Source organism: Periophthalmus magnuspinnatus, chromosome 7, assembly GCF_009829125.3.
Source record: "Periophthalmus magnuspinnatus isolate fPerMag1 chromosome 7, fPerMag1.2.pri, whole genome shotgun sequence".
Taxonomy (NCBI): domain Eukaryota; kingdom Metazoa; phylum Chordata; class Actinopteri; order Gobiiformes; family Gobiidae; genus Periophthalmus; species Periophthalmus magnuspinnatus.
The window spans coordinates 9,317,388-9,341,117 of record NC_047132.1 but is presented as its reverse complement, the minus strand read 5'-3'; the positions used below and the strand labels follow the sequence as shown (position 1 = coordinate 9,341,117).

General features: G+C 39.9%; 1 protein-coding gene across 1 annotated transcript; it reads right to left on the bottom strand.

The window, feature by feature from the left end:
- Nucleotides 1-4,077: 4,077 nt before the first annotated feature.
- Nucleotides 4,078-23,540, bottom strand: olfml3a (olfactomedin-like 3a). The gene is made up of 5 exons (XM_055223277.1): nucleotides 23,374-23,540; nucleotides 16,375-16,687; nucleotides 7,348-7,445; nucleotides 6,066-6,248; nucleotides 4,078-4,581 (listed from the first exon to the last, which is right to left on the bottom strand). The coding sequence occupies exons 1-5, from the start codon at nucleotides 23,482-23,484 to the stop codon at nucleotides 4,078-4,080; spliced, it is 1,209 nt and encodes a 402-aa protein (XP_055079252.1). The 5' UTR covers nucleotides 23,485-23,540.
- Nucleotides 23,541-23,730: the final 190 nt, after the last annotated feature.

Sequence of the window (23,730 nt, the reverse complement as noted above, 5' to 3'; positions counted from 1 at the left end):
CGATCGAGCCGAAAGCGCACCCATGATCACTTCTTATTTGTAACGTCGTAGCTCGCGAGTTAACTGTGTCCATTTATATAAACAGTCTATGCTTATAACTGTAGTGACGTTATGCTTTACCAGAAGGTGACACCGCTCAGTGACTATGCATCTTTCATTTTCAAGGGATATTTGAGCAATAAAAGCACTGGTAATGTAATGAATCCAAGTTATGTTTAATGCCATACTGTGTGACATTGAAAGCAAAGCAAGAACATGTCCATGGAGATCAGCGGGTGGCGGATCCAAAGTTATTCCTCACTTACCTTATGCATACGGAGCATCCTAGTGCTCTTCACAACTTTCAGAGATCAGAGTAAGTTTTGCTGTCGCGGTAATGCTAACAACAACAGTACAGAAGCATGCTAATCACACACTTACTGATTCCCGGACAAGAAAACACTTTATAATTAAATGTAGACAGTACACGGAAGACTTATTTTTATCTGTGGCTGCTTATACAATATATCTGTACTGGGGCAAGACAATTTATTCTCAAATACATGGAAATAAATCAGCTACAGTTGTTTTGGGTTTTTTTTAGCTGGGCCTAACAACTTCGCTTGCTTACATTATTATATAGGCCAGCTCCTGAAATTGTCTACTTATATTTTAAAGATTTTTGGATCCTGGTTAAAACTCACAAAACAGTTAGCTCTGAAATTGCCTAGAGATAAATCTATAGGTTTCACCTGGTCTCTCCTCACAGATTTAATTAAAGGAATCACAAAGTGCAGCTGAACTGTGGGAAGCGCGCTGTTGCCTGGGAAACTTCAAGTGTCAAAAACCGTTTTTTTCTCACATTTCATTAGCGTGTTAATTAGCGAGCACAATGTGTTTCCAGGCATATCTCCATTTTTGTGTTTTGATTTGCTCATAGTAATTAACATGGAGAGACTTAATAATAATAATAATAATAATAATAATAATAATAATAATAATGTCTGTGGTGGTTTCCTCCTGTACTATGTCTCTCATGCTTCAGCACTGCTATTAAAGAGGAGGTACTATGCAAAATCAACTTTTTGGAGCTTTCTACCATGTTGTCTGTGTAGACCCTCAGTCGTCCAGGTCTGATCCATAGCAAACAACAAAGTTAAATCTGTCAACTGGACAAATCTTGTAGGAGTGAAGACGTTTCCAGAACTGAAGAAGCGGCTTGGATGAGCAACGAAACGTCTTCACTCCTACAAGATTTGTCCAGTTGACAGATTTAACTTTGTTGTTTGCTTTCTACCATGTTATGACATTGTTCCCTCACCAAAAACATGCCTGAAGAGGTTTTTATGTCATCCATGCATGTTTAATCTCACAACCTCTCCCGGGTCCTACTTGAATCCTCCTTGTGGTCAGCAGTACGAGCAAGACTGAATCCACAAGCTTACGTCGCCCATGTTCCGACACACAAAATTATGATACAAAACAATACACTACAACTTCACAAACCTGATGAGCGAGATGCACGTCTCATCACGTACAAGTTACAGGTAAGTACATTTAATTGTGTTGAGGAGCATGTCTATTTCCAAAACTGGGCATCACAGAGACTTCAAATAAGACACGAGTGCACATAGTCTATACAGGTCCCGTAGCTTTAGCATACCTGATCTTAAAATGGCACAGTATTTGTAGCATATTATAAATTGGCATGTGGATCTTTAGTGACAGGAGTCTCTGTGAAGCCACACTGCACGTCCTGTTGAATAGGGCTTTTGTTCACATTGTGATTACCCTTGTTGGGCAGTGTCCAGACAGCGCTGAAAAGTAAAATTAGTACAAATTGGACGACACTACAGTCTGGCAGTGGGCTCAGCCTTCACAAGCAATTAGAGCTCAAAGGCCAAGGCACACCGGAGCATGGTGATAGGAACATCGAGTTTAGAGATATAAACTTGCAAATAACACTACAGTTACAAGTTTGCTAGTCAAAAGTTAGTCACCCTCACCTTTTTGGTTGAAAATCAAACACCTTAACAGTACAATGAATGGTCGTATTGATCACAGGTTCCTAAAAATGTGTTGTTTAAATCCATTTAGTATTTTTCTTGGGTTTTCAGCTTAGACTGTATATATAAATGGGCATGGCTAACCTGCTAGCCACCTCGTTCCAAACAGGAAGTGAGCATGGGTGCACGTTCGGTTTCATTGACTTTGACTCCAGTTCACTCTACATTGAAGAACTGTCGCCCCTCTGTCCATAACTGCTGCTGTCAGGCTCATCATTTTGGTCTTAAAATGTTTGTATTAACCCGCTCTACATGATCTTGGTATTTTTATTTTGCTATTGTGTCTGTTGTTCCCACTAGCGACAGGTTTGATACTCGTGATCGGAATTCCAAAATATGGAACTCGGCTCCAAAACTGCTAGCCTCGATGAGCTTTGAATTTGAAGCTGAACGCTATGGGTACGTCACACTTATTTAGTCCATTTCTTTATACAGTTTATGGTTTTCAGACAATCTAAAAAGCATATCAGGCTGTGTTTGCTGTTTTGTGGGTATTGTGTTACCATGGTAAATGCTGAACATGTCTCCATAGACCTCCAGCGTGATGTCACTGCAAATTCATAATTGGTCACAGAGAGAGAACTGTCTATCACTCCAGAAGTGCCAAAAGCATGTGTCTTGAGGAGGCGTCTGTGCTCGGTGTGCACGCTCAGACAAAATAATGGAGGTGATTTTTTGTCGCGCCTCAAAGTGCCTCTGTGTGCATTAGACTTAAGTGGTCAAATCAGTGTCACAGGGAACTTAGACGAGCTTATTTGAGCATATTTTGTTTTTTCCTCCTGTCTGCTTCCCTAAACGAGGGGTTAATGTATGCAGCCCGCGTTTTTAAAAAGGGACAAAAATCACAACTGCACCTGGGTAGGACTGTCATTACCTTCTTTCTCTCATTCTCAGTATATGGACAGCATACACAAGGAGCAGAGGCGTGGATTAATGATTGGCTGCAGGTGCTGGAGTTTAGGTAGAGAGGATTCAGATCAGAAAGAAACAGCATTGAAACTGGCGACCCAAATGGGGGACTCATGTGAGGCTCATTCTGCTTTCTGATTGGATAATCATGTTGAGAAGCAAAATTGTGTTTTTATGCTCATCCAGGCCGCTTCTTCAGTTCTGGTCAGATTGCTATTGGACACTGCCTTATATCTGAAGGGAGGAGCTAATTACACTGAAACTGTAAACAGCTACTGTTTTCAGTTTCAGCCTTAATGGCCTTCAACCTTTAATGGCCCTACTGGCTCGCTCTGTTGTTCTTTGTTTCGCTTTGGGTTTACTTAATTATACTGAAGAACACTTGGATGAGCAGCGAAACGTCTTCAATCGTACAAGTTTTTGTCCAGTTGACAGATTTAACTTTGACTTTTATTATGAATCAGACAATCAGACAAAGAAATGTGCAAAAGGTGTGTTAGTTTCAGATCCCTTTAGATCAGGGGTGTCAGGGTTGGGCCACATCAGCAAAATGGCTGCTGTCAAAGGGCCAGAAGAAAAATAAATGTCACTACTTTTTAAACTTGTTAATTAACTGTTTCTGTATTTATTAGTTATTCAAGTTACAAATATTGCATATGCATTTGCAAAGATGTAAAATTATGGCTGTGTAACTGCGTATCTCCTGATAAAACGACATTTTAAGACCATCATATCTTTTCATTTGCCCTGTTGAGGGTCACATAAAATGATGTGGGGGGCCACATTTGGCCCATGGGCCTTGAGTTTGACACATGTGCTTTAGATATAAGGCAGTGTCCATCAACATTCTGACCAGAACTGAACAGCAGAACGACTTCACTCTAAAAACATTTTGTCCAGTTGCTGGAATTTAATTTTTCTTTTAGCATGGATCATCATACCTGGACCTGGGGGATTACACAAACTTGGTCATCCTGTCCAAAGTTTTTGCAATTAGATCAGCATTACAATTGTTACCAGTAAAAGCTATATTTGATTTGAACATATTTACCTCATATCTGGGGACACAGTTTATTGGAATTTAAAATGTAAATCTTACAGTCTCTTTAGTCTCTCGTTAGCTCTACTGTGTTGCCATCATTTTCCTCTTCATCGTGAGTCTGTAGATGATCTGATACCCGTCGTCCCACCCGTACAACTGCTTTTCCTCTGGGTTGTACTTCAGACTGGAGTGGGCCCCGAACCTCCGTGGAAAATACATCAGCGGAGCCTCTTCGTTCACTACCATCCCATTCACGTCAAAAACACACTGTATCCTAGATCTACTGGGCAAACGCGTATTATAAACCACATAGACCGTCCCACAAGCCACAAAGGCGGCCTCTGCGTTCTCCCGAGGGCATCCTGTGTCCCAGATCTGCTCGATGTCCAGACTTTGACGGTCCAGTTTGGCCAGGTTAATGTTCGGTTCTTTCTCATTGGAGGCATAGAGCAACCATAAGCCCTGATCGTCCACGGAGATATCGGCGATGGTTTCAGGGTTGAGGGAGTAGACGGGAGAGACGCTGGCCAGAGGGAACATGGCAATATCAGTGATGAATCCACTCGTCAGGTCGAATTTTACCACCTGCAAAAGGGGTGTAAGGGATAGTAAGTATATATCTTTATTAATTATTTGAAGATAGCAAATTAATTAGTGTAGATATAGTGAATATGTCATGTGTGTTTCATTAAGTGTGTATATGTAGAATCAGAGTTTTGTCAGTTCAGTTCAATTCGAGTTTATTTTGAAGTTTATTTATATAGCACATTTAAAACACCTTCAGATGACCAAAGTGTGTGAAAGACTTGGCTGTGCTTATGTTAATGAACAATATGGACTATGATTAAATCAAAGGCAAGTGTAAACCAGAGGGAATAAAAATAGAATAGAATAAGCACTAAGGCAATTTTTCAACCTATCAATCAAACTGTATTTATAAAGCACTTCTCTTACAACAAATGTAACAGAAAGTGCTTTATAATTCCTTCTGCCATTGTCATTTCAAAGAAGGATAGTCATTTTAGAAGCCATCATATCTAGGGCTGTCAATATACCACATTTTGAAGCACGATATTGCTACAGATAAATATCACGATAAATGATGATTACTCACCAATTACCAATATAGCAGGATAATCCCAGTAAAACTTTTTCTTTTAAATACAGTATCATTCAAAAGCAACAAATAAATAGCAGAATGAACCAATATTTAGTCCTGGAAGTTACTTTTTCAACTTTCTACAGCTCAAATCTTACCGTATTGCATAAAAAACAGAAGAAACCTCCTCCTTATTGCAAGGAAATTGCACACACAATAACTATTGAGCGCCATAATATACTGTCCCAGTTATCATATTGAATGATGAGTCGATATAGTAATTATCATGACAGACCTAATCGTTCCAGATTCATAAAATATATATGAAGGTCACGTCTGTGTAATCCCTCAGTCGTCCAGGTATGCACTATATTAAAAGAAAAATTCAAATCTGTCAACTTGTGAAAAAAAAGGTGTAAGAGTGAAGAGGTTTCACTGCTCATCAAGATGCTTCTTCATTCCCGGTCAGATTACAGGTGGACACTGCCTTAATCCACCACTAATCTGACCAGATTCAGCCTTCGCCTTCATTTAACCTTTAACGGCCCGACTGGCTCGCTCTATTGTTCTTTGTTTCCTTTGTTTGCTTTGGATTTGAGGATGGAAATATATAATACTGAAGTGCTTGGATGAGCAGTGAAACGTCTTTACTCCTACAACTTTTTGTGCAGTTGACAGATTTGTGTTTTTTTTTTCTTTCTTTTAATATGTCAATCACCTTCAATGCAAAAAACGTATTTCTTAAAATAACTTGAAATTAGACTATAATCTGAAGTGTTGTAAAGTGACTGCACATGTCAATACAGTATCTGATTTAAAATGTATTCCATCACTTCAGGTTTAATCAGGTTTAAGTATTAGTCTTGACTCATTTAGCTTTACAAAATCATTTAAGATATTTCTGACAGCATTTTTCCTTTCTTTTTTCTCCTATAGTAGTTTTGCACCATGGCATAGTGTACACCCCCACCTGCACCTCCTCCGCGTGAGTCACATAGTACAGATGGTCGCTGTAAACTGCGCTCCCATATCCAGTCCATTCCACCCCGAGTTTGACTGAGGAGCTGCTGTGGAGCCCAGAGGAGTTGAAGAAGTCTCGGACGGATTTAAACTGGAACAGACTCTCTCCGGATGTTCCGTTGAAGAGATACACCTTCAAGTTAAGCAATGATAATTATAATACTAAAAATATCTTATCAACTTGAGATTTTTTCTAACAAGAAAAGCTCGAATTACATGACTTTGACTTAATTCCGAAACATGTCAGGTTATATTAAAGAGCCCATACTACAGTACTCTATTCTCTGATATACAGTGGGGCAAACAAGTATTTATTCAGCCACCAATTCTGCAAGTTCTCCCACTTAAAAAGATGAGAGAGGCTTGTAATTTTCATCACAGGTACACTTCAACTATGAGAGACAAAATGAGAAAAAGAAAAATCACACTGTCTGATTTTTAAAGAATGTATTTGCAAACTATGGTGAAAAATAAGTATTTGGTCAATAATAAAAGTTAATCTCAATACTTTGTTATATACCCTTTATTGGCAATGACAGGTCAAAATGACACCAAGCTGCTTACCCATTACAGATTCAGTCTTCGGGGTCTGGTGCAGGTCTACAATTTTGTTTCCAGTGTCCTTTGACAACTCTTTGGTCTTGGCCATAATGGAGTTTGGAGACTGTTTGAGGTTGTGGACAGGTGTCTTTTATACTGATAACGAGTTCAAACAGATGCCATTAATACAGGTAATAAGTGGAGGACAGAGGAGCCTCTTAAAGAAGAAGTTACAGAAGTTTAGTTTGTTTGTAGGTGACCAAATACTTATTTTACTGATTAATTTATTAAAGATCCTACAGTGTGATTTCCTGGATTCTTTCCCCTCATTCTTTCTCTCATAGTTGAAATGAACCTATGATGAAAATTACAGTCTTCTCTCATCTTTTTAAGTGGGAGAACTTGCGCAATCGGTGGCGGACTAAATACTTTTTTGCCCCATTGTATGTTATAATGTTGTTTCCTCATCCCAAACAGACCTGGAGTTGTGTTTTGTTTCATTTACACAACTGATTGCTGCACTTTCTTAGTCCTCTTCTTTATACAGACAGATGGACAGCCATGGAGACAGCTGTGACACTTTGTACTCTTCTAAGTTTACATGGCCTATCTCCTCACAGGTCATCCCCATTAAACTCAATCATGTTTTACTCCTCCTCTCTTACTGAAGCATAATGCATAATAACACAGACCTTGGAAGATTTGGGGTCAGGAGTCCACACGCCCTTTGGCCCACCCGCTCTCTTCAGAATCTTCACCGACCTGATACTAGCGATCACGTCCTCACAATCTGCCGGAGAAATGTCAGACATAATCAGCAAAACGCATTAAGTCTTCATGCTCCAGCAATACATTAGGCTGAATAATGCAGAATATAAAAGAGGCTGCTTCTCCAGTAAACACACGGACTCTGGCTATTCAAATGTGAATCATGTTTACAGAAATGTCACACGGCAGCTCGGGGCAAGAGGGCCCTATCTCCATCTCTACATAATGGTGAACTCCAAAAGTATGCGGCGAATTCGGACAGGATGTAATCTGAGTAGACATCTGGACTACAGGAGGAGGCTTTTAGAAAACAAAACAGGAGTTATATCTGTGCACTGTAAAAAAAAAAAAAAAAAAAAAAAAAAAGGAGCAGAAAGGAAATGGAGTTACAGTGAATACATAATGTTAATTCTGATTAGTTAGGGCTTATTTATTTTTCACTTTATTTTTATTTTAGTCTAGATTTTTTTTTACTAGTTTTAACAAAATTTACACATTTCAATATATATATTTTAAAGGTCCTATATTACGCAAAATTGACTCTTGTGAGCTTTAAGTCATGTTATAATGCTGTTTCCTCCTCAAAAACAGACCCGGAGTTGTGTGTTTCATTCACACATGCTTGAATAACACTTTATTATTAGTCTGTCTCCAAAGGTCAAAATGCTCTGTTCCACCTTGTGATGTCAAGAAGCGGTAATTTTCATGTTAACAGCTACCTTTTATCTTTTCTTCAGTAGAGATCGACAATTCCAGGGCTAAAATCATCCAAATGATTCTAGTGAAGGTGTGTGGAGTTTAAAAACACAGTGGAGGACTTCCTGTATGACATCACAAGGTGGAACAGAGTCTTTTGTTTGGGAGAAATCCTCAGCCTAAATATGCAGGATTTGTGTGTTAAACATGTGAATGAAACTAAACACAACTCCAGGTCTGTTTGTGATGAGGAAACAACATTATAACATGGATCAGAAAACAGCGCAATATGGGACCTTTAAGAAAAAACAGTCCATGGCACTACAAGATGGTCTAGGGGTTAAATTGCAGCACATATGTAAGGGACATTTAAAATTTAAAGTTGAGAGTGTAACTTTTCTGAAGGATCACCTGCATCTTTTCATGGATATATCATTGCTTTGTCTGGAATGTTTCACAGTAGAACATTGCAGATGATAATAATAATAATAATAATAATAATAATAATACATACATACATACATACATACATAACACTTGTATAGCTCTTTTCATAACACTCAAAGACTCTTCACACAGTTCTAAACAAAAAAAAAACACAAATGAAATGTTCTACAGTAGAATATTAAATATATTCACTTTAATTAATTCAATTTGTGGTGTTTTATTGCTATAAATGTCTTGTTACCTGCATGTCTCCATGGAGATAGATACATTTGCTATGCTAGTGATTCATCAAGCATTTATTTCATTACCAGTGTTTTTGTTTTGTTTTTTGCTCAGAATACCTTGAGAAACACGCCTGCTTGTGTCTGTGGATTTAGTTTAATGCCATACTGTGGTACAATCCAGGCAAAGCAACAACAACGTCGTGTACACAAGTACGTGGCAGATCCCAGCGCTTTTCCACCATCAAGACACTCAAAATGCTTTACATCAAGGAACTACTCACCCATTCACACACACATTCACACATCAGCGTACACAGACACTGGGGGCGAGGCGGGCTAAGTGGATCTGACGGCCCAACAAATGTCTATGTCAAGATCAGGATTTGAACCGCCAACCTTCAGATCAGTGGACAGGACAAACACCAACCAAATACCAACTGAGCTACTGTTGCCTACATAGTGGACTTTTAAGTAAATCTAGGCTGTATGATCTATTCAAAACCAAGATTGCAATTTCGACTTGAGTATTTCTCTATATTAGGATAATGAAGTATTACATGTAGTATTTTTTATAGTATATATTGCTAAATTCTCTGAAAACATAGTCACTTTTTTCTAGATCTTATATCTCTTTCCATAAGAATACATTTATTGAAACTATTCAGAAATACAATGGAACAAATCATCACATGGGCTGTATGTCTATATTAAAACCTAAATTATTATTGTAAATTCAAGCCACTCGAGATCATTTGTCTTTTTTGTAAATAAAAGTTTCCATGGAAATAGGACACAGCATTATAACAAGATGCTTTCAGTAAGAAGATCCATGTCCAGGAGTGAAGCGAGCCTCATGCCCCTCTGCACAGATCTATAATAGGTCTTTTATGCAGCAGTGAGGTTGGCTTGGGGTCGCTCCACAGATGTTCACATTATATTAGTGTGTGGAGAGGGACCGGAGCAAACAGGAGCAGGGGAAGACAGGCTTGACCCAGGGGGCACGCACACACACGGGATAAAGGAGAGGGCAGGGAGGGCTCCACGATTCATTCATTTTATGTAACGGCTGACGCAGCACCGGGCTATTTTACTATGGGCAAAACCACAAAACATGAGCAATATGAATTTTGATGGTTGGGGTCAAGACTGGATGCTAACATTTATGCTTGTGGGGCCTTTATAAATGTTGCTAATGGATGTCACACTACACAATGTGGCAAGGTAAGTTTATTTGTATAGCCCAATTTGTACAATAATAAGTGATTCAAAGTGATTTACAGAATAAGAAAGGCATTAAAATCATAATACAACAAATTAAAACTGAAACACTGACTCCTCATGTTTAGTCCTGGGCACCAGCAGGAGTCCTCAGAGTACGAGATGGTTCATGTGGCACTAACATGTGGGAGATGTACTTTGGTGCTAGGCCATGGAGAGACTTGTTCACACAGAGCTGCTTTAAAGTCTATTCTCTGAGCCACAGGAGCCAGTGCAGAGACCTGAGCACAGGACTTCAGGGGGTACCAGCAGCAGTGTTATGGATGTACTGCAGCTGTCTTAACGCTCGTTTGGAGAGGCCAGTGAGCAGGCTGTGAGGAATTTCAATCGCACGACAGCACACATGCAAACTGTGTGATGGTGTACACGATCAGGCCTGGCTACAACGAAATTTGTCTGTATAAATATCAGGCTCTAGATAAACTCAGTATGATAAAGTCACCAAAGTTGTAGGATCACTAAACCAAAATTGTAACTGGTCCATGGTCCTGTCTTATTATAAATTTGCCAACAGTAGTTCAGACCTCTACAGAGATGGAATGTACTGCATAGGATTCTTACATTTGTTTAGCCGTTCATTTTGGGGGGTTTTCTCAAATGTCAAAGCATGTTTAAAATGTTGCCTCTTGACCATGCTAAAAGGCCAGTATTATGCTATTTTCTGATCTATGTTATAATGTTTTTTTCCTCATCAAAAACATACCTGGAGTTGTGTTTTGTTTAGTTAGTTTTTTTAGTTTAATGGTGTATTTTAACAGGGACCAAGTGCAAACAAATTAATTTCATAAAAGAAGACATGCTTTACCAGATTTAGCTAGTTTCCATCTGCAGTCCCTGGGCAGGTTACAAACTATTAAAATACATCTAAGTATCCATCCATTTACAATCAAACCAATGCATTCTCCCATTCTTTCATAAAACATCACAGTCCACATTTCACTTTTAAAATTACTCAAATATTATGTTAAAAATGACCATATAAGCTACTGCATGCAAATACAAATCAGTGTTAACAATGCTGACTCTCTAAGGACTTTTCTCACATTATAAGAGAAGTCCCTCGGGTCAGAGGAGAGTTTCAGCCTGTCTAGGAGCTTGTTACAGTCACATGTTTAACACACAAACCCTGCACATTTAGGCTGAGTACTTCTCTCAAACAGAAAATGCTCATCCCACCTCATGATGTCATGTGGTAATACAGGAGGAGCAGAGGAAACAGCTTCAACACGAGCTGGACCTATAAGAAGAGTAGACTGGAGAGAAGTTTGTCCAAAGCTGAGAAAATGAGGTCTGAAGGAGGCTTGCAAAAAGTCAATTCAAGAGTGTTCAAGACGCAAGCAGAGAAGAACAAGGAGGAGATACAGAGGAACCAACAACTACAGGTGACTTTGAATGAAAAAGATGGGGCAATTAGCAACCTAAATCTGGAAAAAGACGTCACTGATACTGAAGAACACCTTAAGTTGAAGAAGGCTATAGAGGAGCTTATCTGTGAGGTGAAGGAGGAAGAGCCAAACAACTCTATGGAGAAGCAGATGTGTAAAACAAATACCAGAACTGTGCTTGAACCAAACCAGCTTCTGTAGAAAGAATCCTCATTGAGACCAAGGACAACGAGCCAAGGTCTAAGGAGCAGGAGGAGCAGGAGAAGCAGAACCATCAGATCTTCACCAAACGATAGACACAACCTGCTAACTCCTACTTCCTAAGTTCTAACTCCTAACCCCTAACCTGGATTTGAAAAACACTGGACTGTTTTTCATCCATTTTACCGACTTTACTTATTGACTGGTCCTCTACCTCAACTTTAGCATTCATGAAAAAAATCCCCCAAAAAGTGATGTGTAATGGGTTATATTTAATAATTATAAAGTGTTAAATAATTATAAACTGATTTTATTAACCCATGTCACAATGTAGCTTTATATATTTTCTATAGTCTCCCACTGGTGGTTATCCAGATAATGTCATTTTTTTTAAACATTTACAATAATAATATAATCCTAATGTTTACTGAGAATTTATTATGCAATCTTGTGGCTTTAAATCCCTTTGAAAAGCACTTTCGGTCACCTTGGTATAAGTATGTCACATTTTCTAAGTTAAAGTAATTGTGTAAATTCAGAAAACTTTATGTGTTATAAACTTTAGGCATTAGCCCTCCCTTGGTAATAAAAGTAAACAAATCCACTGCAAATGTGATGCTAATAGAGCCTAATACAGCCATGCATTAGCTGTGAACAATTTGATCACAGAATGTTTTTGGTGATGTTGTATGGGCTTGAAAACTTTATAGAAGTCGGGAGCTTTGTCTATGACGCAACAAAACGGGCCATATGCAAACAGCCATCTCTACATATGTGGGAACGGGACCTGTGTAATTGACCCAGCCCTTAATGCCATTTTATTTAAAGGGTCCGTATTAAATCTATGTTATAATGTTATTTCCTCATCAAAACATAGATGTAGACTAATAATAAAGTGTTACTCAAACATGTGTGAATGAAACAAAACACAACTCCGAGTACGTATTTGACGAGGTAACAAGATGCTAACATGGCAATTTTGTGTAATATGGGAGCAGTGGACAGCCCAACCCTAGATATATTCACTGTAGTATTCCCCAATATTATTTATGTTATACTGTCAGCTCGCATGAGGACGAGTCAGACTTTGTGTCACGTGTATTACTCCCCTTGACAAGTCAGTATTTATCATCTTTAAAGGGGTATTAGGGGCAGATCACTTTGTATTGTACTGTGGAAGTGGTTTTATTGACAGAGTCTCTGCAGCATGTGTCCAGGGATCAGGAGATTATAAAGACAAATGTTGAACTCCACATAACAAACAAGAGAATAGCTCACTACAAAACCTAACGGGCTGCGTGGAGGAGCAAACACACAACTAGAGATGATAAGAATATGCGATAATCTTGGTAAAAAGTAAAAAAAAATATATATATAATTGTGTCAGTTGTAGAAGCAAATATAAGTTGTTTCAATTCATAAAAAATAAAGCTGCAATGTTCTTTTTATTTAGCTGTTTATGTCATGTTAAAGGTGCACTGGGTAACTTTTCTGGTGCTTTCTTATCTCCATGGAGATATTATTGCTTTGCCTGTAATGTGTATGTGCCACAATCTGGAAAAAAAACATATCTACCTCCATGAAGACCAGGCCAAGTTACAGGTCAGATCAATGGAGAGACGAGCCCATTCCTAATAAGAATACATGTTTTTCAAGGTTTTTTTTAATTAAAATTTTTAATTTGGTATATAAACAAATGTGGATAAATGCAAGATGGGTGTTTAATGTTATAATGTCAAAAATTTCAGGAAAAGCAGTGACATCATGGAAACAACCAAGTCACGTAGCCGCCACAAGAAAATTTACACAGCGCAGCTTTAACTTGACGTTATCGTTAATAGAGTTTGGTTTCATAAAGCTGGTCACGTAAAGAAACAGTGATCCATTGGACGGACAGCTCAGGATTTCACTGTTGTTTGGTCATGACGTTATTTATCATGAATAAGTGTAAAAGTAGAAACAGTTCTGAGTGACCTTTTTAAAATGCCAGTCAAGGCACTGCAAGGGACTGTAGGTGTCAGAGTCATGTGTCCTGGACTGTTGTTTTTGACTTGGTTTCTCTGCTCCATGGCAAATTTGGGAACAGTTTTGTCATTAAAATAGGAAATAAAGTAGGTTGATTTGTGTAAAACGTCCAATGTTCACACGCACCAACAGGTCAATTTGTGCATAGCAAAATAAGGTGTCCTAGATGGAGCTATTACACTGAAATGTTCAGTTCTGTAATTATTTTTATTTGTGTTATTAGTTAAAAAGTTATAAGAGCTACAGATGTGAAATGAACAGTAAGTCAGCCCTTGAACATTTTTGGCTGAGAGGCAAAAACACAAGAGCGAGTAAGGACTGTAAGGACCGCACAGTCACCCAATTAGATATTGTGACATCACCCGCCACACAATCGTTCATCAACGCACACACTAAAACGCTCGTACTGACCTCATGTTTGGTTCCTATTTTACAGAAGGGAAGTGCTCCAACTCCACGGCACATTGCTCCTATATAAACGATAGTGGTTTGGAGGCTGTGTGTGCCAAAGAAGATGAGATTACCAGAGTCCCTGGAGACAATGGATGTAACAAGTGGGACTGTGCAAAAGGAAAAGGAGGAGAAGTTGTAGAGTTGTAGATCAGTGAGACAAGAACTGCTTTCACTTTGGGATGGTAATATACAGTGTTGAGAAGAGTACTTTGAAAATGTACTTAGTTTCAGTAGTGCATTAAAAGGTATTACGTTGCATGGTCCAATCAAAAGAGCAAATAAATGCTTTTCAAAGGCATCATCAGAGTCCAAATAATGAAGGGGGGGCAGTTTGTTCCAGAGATAAAGGTCCTGTTTTAAAACCTGTTTGAGGGACCATAAGCAGGTTCTGTCCTGAAAACCTGAGGCTCTGGGCCGAGCTCTAAGGTTTGATCAGGTCCACTATATATTCACGGGAGCCTGTAACCTGCCTCACACCAGACTGATGTGTCACTCTGAATTAACTTCTACACATTATCAATCTGGGGTGGCTCTCGCTGAAAGAGAAAAAAAACTGATCTGACCGCTCTATCAATGAAGTTTATGTCGAGAGCGGGATTCGAACCACCAACTTTCGGATCAGTGGACAAACTCTACCAACTGAGCCACTGTCCCCCTCCATCTGGGAGCATGACGTCAATCCCAAAGACAACAGCGGCGCCCACGGCAACTTCTGGAATAATGTGAATAGGGAAATAAGTGTAAATAAGAGTCATCATCTGCCTATTTATTTGTAAACAGCAGAATAAGGTGTCCTAAAGGGAGCTATTACACGGGGGTTAATGGTGAAATGTTCAGTGCTGTAATTATTTTTATTTGTGTTATTAGTTAAAAAGTTATAAGAGTTACAGATGTGAAATGAACAGTAAGTCAACCCTGGAACATTTTTGGCTGAGAGGCAAAAACACAAGAGCGACTAAGGACTGTAAGGACCGCACAGTCACCCAATTAGATATTGTGACATCACCCACCACACAATCGTTCATCGGTTCAACGCACACACTAAAACGCTCGTACTGACCTCATGGCTCAGAGAGAGTGAAAACCATGGAACACCATGACAATTATTTTAATCTGATTTGTCGAAGCATCACAACAGCAGAACAAGATGAAAAGTCACACTTTTGTTCCATCCAAGTGAGAGAAAAACATAGACATCTTCCCTGTCACAAATGCACATAGCATTCAACTTCTGCACGTTTTTCACAAATAAAATAGTCTGTATTTTCGCTAAAACAGGCTGAATATGTCTGTGGCATTGCCATGTTTGTTTTGGTTCACTTGGGCACTTCGCCTTTGGCGTCTGCACAAACCTCAGTGCTTCTCTGTGATTGGTCACCTACCACCTGTCGGGCCTATCGCAGCAGCAGGGCTACGCCAAGATCAATTCTCGTGAGTTTGTGAACTCACAAATATCAATCTTGCTGTGCAAGGTTAGGGCGCCTGTCCGTGTAAGGTCAAACCAAAGGATTTTAAAGTGGACAGGGCACAAAACAGGGAACCTTTTAGAATAGGTCTGATGTGGGCCCTCCTCTTTGTGCGGGTAAAAAAAATGAATAAATGTATTACCCTTGTATTATCACTGACAAATGACAAATACCACAAACACTCAGAACAAGGACAATGTTTTCTTCTTTTGCCACCACCAATACCACCATGCACATGAAGTCTAATATAATCTGGAGCTGTGATCTCTGAAGGTCAGGTCATTATGTTTTTTTTCTCTTTAATGCAGCATATACTCAAATTAAGGCCCATGTCATCAGATTCTCCCCACCCACGTCCATCTACACGCACAGTTGGGAAAGAGCCTCCAGAAAGAGTTTGGAGAGACACTAATACAGTCTAATTTATACTGTATAGCCCTTCTGCTAGACCTGGTTCTTTAGTCCTGTTTATGCCCAAGTGATACTCAAAGCTGCACGTAATGTCTGATAGAAATGTCTCTGAGAAGATTTTGTAAAATTAAAACTGAGTGAGTGTGTGACTAACTGAAAATAAACAGCTGTCTGATGGTGGCTTATGAGTGCAAATTAGCTCAGTACAAAATCATCTCACCTGTTGTAGATCCAAGTCAGTTCTGTATGGTCAAGCTCAGATTAAAGTCTAACTTGAATAACAGGGCACCAGACAGAGCAGTGCCTCCAGCTATCATTACCACCCTAGGGAATGTTGATGACGCGTGAAAGGTATCGGTTCTCACCAGACACTTCCGCCTTCACCTCCTCCCAGCCGTGTTCCTCTCCCTCTGGCACTCTGCTCTCCTTCAGGCTCCACTCCCCCCGCTCCAGCACCTTCTCCTCTGGGTGCACACAGGCTCTGGGTGAGGTCCACGTCTCCACATACTCCATCTCCTTCTCCGCCCGATCCACCCGAACCTCTGTTCCACTGAGATCCTTGTACAGCGCGATGTAGTCTCTCCCCAAACCCTCCATCAGCTCGTGTGTCAGCTTCTTAAAATCTTGTTGCTCCGAGTGATACTGGCGATTTTGGTCGTGCCACAACTGCATTCGGTCCTACAGAGAAAGACGAGAAATACGTTATAAGTTACATAATTCGCATATAGATCAAAGTAGATAATAATTGAAAGGGCCTATATTAAGTTCATGTTTTTATCTGTGTTGCAATGTTGTCTCCTCATCAAAAACATTCACACAAATCCTGCATATTTCAGCTGAGTTCTTCTATCAAACAGAAAACACTCTGTTCCACCTTGTGATGTCATCAAGTGGCAATAGAGGAAGCACTTCACTGTGTTTTTAAACTCCATACACCTTCATTAGAATCATTTGAATAATTCAGTTCGGGGTATGCCTAACTTTGAAGCTACAGCGATTCTTTGAGCCTTGTTGAAACGTCTTTGCTTCTTGGCGCACCAGGAGATATTGTAGACTTTCTGTCCAGTTCAGTTCAGTTTTATTAATACTGTATAGCACATTTAGAACAACTTCAGCTGCCCAGAGTGCTTCACATAAAAGTCTAGCAAAAAACAAATATACAGATAATACGATGCATAGGAAAAGAACAATAAAACATCAAGATTTGCTGTCTAGCTATTATTAAATGCCAGGGAGAAAAGGTGGGTTTTCGGTCTAGTCTTAAACTGCTATATCAACTGAACAAAGAAAGAAATGTTGCAGTAATTTATGGTTATTCTAGTGTTTTGCAGTTCAACTTAGACTACAAATAGGCTACCACTTAATGACATCACAAGGTAGAACAGACCATTTTGCACTTTGGAGATGCAGATGCCTCATTATACATGATTACTCAAACATGTGTGAACAAAACAAAACACAAAAGCTCACAGGAGTCAATTTTGTACAATATAGGACATTCATTCACACATGTTTGAGTAATACTAGTTTATCAGTCTGTCTACATCTTCAAACCTCAAAAGTGCTCTGTTCCACTTTGTGATGTCATGAAGCCTTAGCTGAAAAACACAACTAGTTCATTTTAAAAGGCTTACAGTGGTCCAAACCGTCCTAAAGTATTCCTAACATCCTAATTCTTCACAGCGATGCCGTCACGTTAATGCTAACAACAACACGCATGCTAACTGTGCACTAGCATCACTTTCTACACCACAGTTGATAAAAACACTTTATAATTAGATGCAGACAGCACAAAGGAGTCTCACTTGGACCCTGACAGCTGTTTTTTTTTTTTACAATATATCTGAGCCGGAGCGAGACAAATTTAACTTTAAAAACAGGAACAGCCCCTTTAATTGGATTTGTTCTGAAATTTAGAGAGAATACAATTTGAAAACTGGGACTTCACTGCACTAATCAAACGTACAGCCTTATTGCCTGAGGAGCTGACAAATGAGATCCTAACGTCCGTGGATATTGGTTGTGACGGCATAAAGTAAAGTGGGCCTCAGATTGAACCCTGTGGAACCTCTTAAACCTCACTCACTTACATAAATCTAATAAGTCTTGAAAGCAGCTCCACACTTTGACTGACAGATCCGGCACGACAGGTGAATTACAGACGGCCATCGTTCCATCATTTCACCCGACGTCTTTCTCTCTCGTTCACTCCCTCCCTCTGCCGTCTCCCCACCTCGCTCTCGTTTTCTCTCCTGCGCTCTTCCTCTCTATTCACCTCTCTCTCATTCTCATTTCCCCTCTCTTTTCCTTCTCACTCCCTCGTTCTGTCTTTCTCCGTACCCCTTTCTTTTACGTTGCCCCCTTCCTTTCCCCCTCTCTCTCATCCTCTCTCATTTTCTTTTCATCTCTATCCACCTGTCTTTCTCTCTCTTTCCCTCTCCCTTCCCCCCCTGCCTCTCACTTTCTTATATATAAACACATATCCCTCCATCTCCTCTTCCATGCTCTGTCTCTCCCACCCTCTCTTTCTCTCTATCCCTTTTTCTCTATCCCTTTTTCTCTATCTTTCTCTGCACCTCTCTCTTTTACTTTGCCCCTCTTCCTTTATCCTCTCTATCGTTCTGCCCTCCCTTCTGTCTCTACCTCTCTTTCTCTTTCCATCTTTCTCTCTCTCCCTTTCCCCCCTCTCTGCCTCTCACTTTCTTATATATGAATACATATCCCTCCATCTCCTCTTCCATACCCTCTTTCTCTCAATTCCTTTTTTCTCTATCTTTCTCTACACCTCTCACTTTTCCTTTGCCCTCCTTCCTTTATTCCTTTCTCTCGTTCAGTTCTCTATCTCTCTCTCTTTCTGCCCCCTCTCTTTCTGTCTCTACCTCTCCCTCTCTATCTGTCTTTCTCTCTCCCCCTTCCCTCCCTCTTTCTTCATCTTTCTCTATTTCTTGCTCTTACTTTCCGCCTCTCTTGTTTTCTTCTCTCTCTCTCTCACCCTCTTTCACTCTCTCTGTCTTTTGTCTTTCCCTCTTTCTGTTTCTACCCCTCCCTTCCTTTCTGCCCCCCTCTTTCTATCCATCTTTGTGTCTCCCATTTCCCTCCCTTCCTCTTTCATCATCTTTATTTATTTCTCTGGCTGTTACTTTGCCTCCCTTTCCTTTCCGCCTCTCTCTCGTTTTCTTCTCTCTCCCTCTGTTTTTCTCTCTGTCTGCTCTCTCTTCCCCTCTTTCTTCCCCTCTCTTCCTCTACACCTCCCTCGTTTTCTCTTTCTCTCTCCCTCTCTCACCATGGGGTCAAACAGAAACGTTAGATGCAGAGTTAGTGTCATATTGAATGGAGCCTGTTTGGAGGCGGATCACAGGGGGCAACAAAAGCACCGGAGTGATAGTTTTAGGATGTCCATGTTACCACGACGACCCTTAACAAAAATATAACTCGGAATGAAATATTTAAAATCGTTTTCAGGAAAATTACACCTTAGAGAAAATGCAATGTTTCACCGTTTGACATTAAACGTATCGATCTCCAGCTCAATGAAACGAGGAGGTGGTGCTGCCAGGTCAAAGTAAGAACACAGGTTTTTTAAGATATTTTCAAAGGTGGACTGTTCCGGGCAAAGTAAAACATGTCCATGGAAACGTAGATGTAATTGCTTTGCCTGGAATGTCCCACAGTATGGCATTAAACTCCACGCTGAACGCAAGCAGTTGATTCGGTTTGAAAAAAGAACGCATGTTTTTCAGGACCATAAAACAAGGATGGGTATGTTTAATGCCATACTATGGGACATTCCGGCTATAGTAAACATCTCCATGGAAACGCAGATGTTATTGCTTTCCCCGGAATGTCCCACAGTATGGCATTAAACTCCACGCTGAACACAAACAGGTGGCCCAGCTCGAAGTAAGAATGCATGTTTTTCAACACCGTAAAACAAGGATGGATATGCTTAATGACATACTATGGGACATTCCAGCTAAACTAAACATCTCCATGGAAACGTAGATGTTATTGCTTTGCCTGGAATGTCCCACAGTATGGCATTAAACTCCATGATGAACATAAGCATGTGACCCAGCTCAAAGTAAGAATGCACGTTTTTCCCGACATTTTAGCATTACTGATAAACATCTCCATGGAAACGTATCACCAGAAAAGTTACACAGTGGGTGTTTAAGCTGTAAAAGATGTAAATGTGAATGTAAATATTTAATGCATGCTTTTCAGATATTTCCAAGACCAAAAAACATCCGTAATAATAGAATAAATAATATAAAAGTCATAATACTGTCAAAGGCTCTGTATAAACATCTCCATGGAAACCAGCCAGAAAAGTTACACAATGGATGTTTAAGCTGAAACTAATGTGTTATGTAAATGTATAACGCATAATACACCAATAATAAGAGAATAAACAGATCTCAAAACCCATTGTTCTCTGTATAAACATCTCCATGGAAACAAACCAGAAAAGTTCCACAGTGGACCTTTAAGCTGTAACATATGTCAGACTGTTAAAGCTTTTCAAGACATGTTTAAGATCATAAAACACCCATAATAATAGAATAAATAGACATATCAAAACCCATTGTTAAAATCTCTGTATAAACATCTCCATGGAAACGTACCAGTCATCAAAAAAGTTACACAGTGGACGTTTAAGCTGTGTATGTAAATGTGTAATGCGCCCATAATAATAGATATGTCAATGCCATAATACCACAAAAGTTTCTGTATAAACCTCTCCATGGAAATGAACCTGAACAGTTACACGGTGGATATTTAAACCATGCAAAAATGTGTACGTTTAAATGGTCTTTAAATCTTGTAATAGTTTTGTTTCTCGCCCTGAGCTCTTTGTGATTAAGTCAGTGCAGTCGGGTCATTAGAGGCTGCTGCAGTTGGGTCTTTATGCCTCACAATCAGAGGAGGAGCTTGTTCCATTACTGCTGTGTCATTTTCTTAAACACTGGAGAGATTATAATGTGGTCGGACACAAGCCGAACAATGAGGAGGAGATCATAGATAACTCTCTCTCCTCCTCTTCCTCTCTCTATCTCCTCCCCTTCTCCCAGTCTGAATCTCATCTTCTATGGTTCACCTCTTTCTTCTCAACCCTCTCGTTTCAACCACTTTCCTTCCTATTCTCACTGTCTCCCACTTTCTTTCCCTACTTCTCTCTGTCTTCTGCGTCCTCTCTTTTCCTCTTCCCTCTCTTTCTACCTTTCTTTTATTCTCCCTTTCTCATTGTCCTCTTTCTTTCATTCTTTCCTTTTCATCCCATGTATGTCTGCCTCTCTTCCGCCTTCCATCTCTCTCTCACACTTCCCTCTCTCGTACTCTCTTTCTCTCTCCGTCCTCCCATTCTCCCAGTCTGAATCTCATCTTCTATTTCCCTTGTCTCTCGCTTCTCAATCCCTTTGTTTTGTCCTCTCTCCTTCCTATTCTCACTATCTCCAACTCTCTCTCCCTACTTCTGTTTCTCCTTTTTGTCCTCTCTTTTTCTCTTGCCATCCTTTCTTCCCTTTCTATTTCTGCTTTCATTTATTCCCTTTCTCTTATTGTCCCTTGTCTCTCCTCCCTCATCATTCTTTATTTCATTATCTCTTTCTATCTTCTCTTCTTCTCTCATCCCACATGTCTCTCTTTCCCCCCCTTCTCTCTCTCTTCTCACTCTCTCCCTTAATTTTGTCCTCTGTCTCTTGTTCTCACTATCTCCCGCTCTTTCTCCTTCTATAAGGGCTATACAGTATTCTGTCTTTCTTATGTGTCCTCTCTTTTTCTCTTGCCCTCCTTTCTTCCCTCTATTTCTACCTTTCTCTTACTGAGAAACTTACTGTTTGTCCACTGATCTGAAGGTTGGCGGTTCGAATCCCGCTCTCTACATAAACATCATTGACTGAGTGAGCGTCAGATCCATTGATTCACAGGTTGGCGGTGCGATTCTAGGTCCCACAGATGAACGCTGTCGTTGTGTCCTTCGGCAAGACACTTAACCCACCCCGCCCCGAGTGTCTGTGTACACTGGTGTATGAATGTGTGTTGTGTGTGTGAATAGTTGAGTGATTCCTTGATGTAAAGCGCTTTGAGTTACTTAAAGGTGGAAAAGCGCTATATAAAAATGTGACTATTTACCATTACCTATTGAAAACATTGTACTTTGCCATAAAATAACCAAAGAGTAAATGCACAAATGTCGAACCTGTTATTTTCAATGGTTGACTAGACCCAAGACCTCACTATGTTGCAACATAATTTTGCATTTTAACAACATTAATTTTAGCTGTCTCTATCTGCATTAATGAATATTGGCCTATTGATTTCATCTGAAACCCAGCAATAAGTTCTAAACAGACCACAGAGACGTTTTAAGGCTTCACAGAGAATAGGTGCAGTGCTGACCTGTGATGTAAAGCTCTTCAAGTGGCTTAGAGGTGGAAAAGTGCTATATAAAAATGTGACTAATGACCATTTACTGTTCCTCTCCTCTTCCTCTTTCCTTCTCTCTTCTCCCCTTCTCTCAGTCTCTCTCATCCCCCATGTCTTCTCTCTCTCTCTTCCTCCTTCCCTCCCTCTCTTTTACTCCCCCTTTCCCCTTTTACTCCTCCTCCTCCTCCTCTCTCTCAGTCCCAGAGGGAGCAGCAGAGTTGATGAGTCGACCACACATTGTATTAATGGGGATGTTACACTCACTGTTTTAATCATTGGAGGTCACAAAGTTTTAATTACACTCTTACATAGTTGTGCATAAACTCTAGGCCTACACATATACATTGATTTTTACCAAAGCAACAAACAAAACACTGTAATATACACCACTTCCTGGAATATTCCACAGTATGGCATTACACTAAACTCCATATTTACTTATTCTCAATGGAGACAAGGAAGTGACACCACCAAGAAAAGTTACAGGCAAGGTCTGCAGAGAGGTGACTGTTTTTTGAGGTATTTTTGAGCAATAAAAACATCTGTAATTCAATATATGTAAGTTTAAAGCTGTACTGTGGAACATTTCAGACAAAGCTATAACAAATGTATCAAAAATGTTTCCTAAAAATATGTATGAATTCCTCAAGAACTCGTTTTTATTTATTTTAATGCACTGACATGTCAAATAAATGCCATTTTATTACAAAACTCATTAGTATCGGTATCGGTATCGGATCGTTATTGCTGCAGTAAAGTCAAAATCACTGGTATTGCCCATCACTACTTTAAAGTTTGTCCAAACAATTCAGTCTATAATCACTCACAAATATCATAGCATCATCATGGAGGCAGTGTAGGACCCATCTCCAGAAAAGTTCCACAGTGTCCCTTTAAGTAAACTTTGCAAACTTCACCGCTGAAAAACTGCGTCTTACCTCGATCGCTAACAGTCTGTTGTCCAGGTAGTCCATGAGTCCCTGGTAGTAGTTTTGCGCCGCAGTGAGAGTCCAGGCTGCAGACAGCAACAACACAAAAACCTGCTTCATTGTGATCCACGGCAAAAGTTCTGCATCTGTTTCTGGAAGTTTGCAAAAGTCTTTCCCTCGCTCCCTTTTCCCCGTGTGCAGCTGCTATCCTCATCTGCAAGTCTCAAACAACCGGGGGCATTGTATCCGGAGTGCACAGACCATGGCACAGGCTGCAGGAGGGAAGAGGTGAGATGGACGGAGAGGAGGCTTTCAATGGGCTCACTTTTGCTGGAATGTTTTTGGATAAACGTTCGAGGAGGGGAG

Bases quoted from the DNA above. Each gene is read 5' to 3' on its own strand.
- olfml3a (XM_055223277.1), bottom strand. From the start codon at position 23,484: ATGAAGCAGGTTTTTGTGTTGTTGCTGTCTGCAGCCTGGACTCTCACT. The intron at 16,688-23,373 runs GTAAGACGCAGT...CTTTCTCTGTAG, and splicing joins ACAGACTGTTAGCGATCGAG to GACCGAATGCAGTTGTGGCA. The intron at 7,446-16,374 runs GTGAGAACCGAT...TTTCTCCGGCAG, and splicing joins GGTGAAGGCGGAAGTGTCTG to ATTGTGAGGACGTGATCGCT.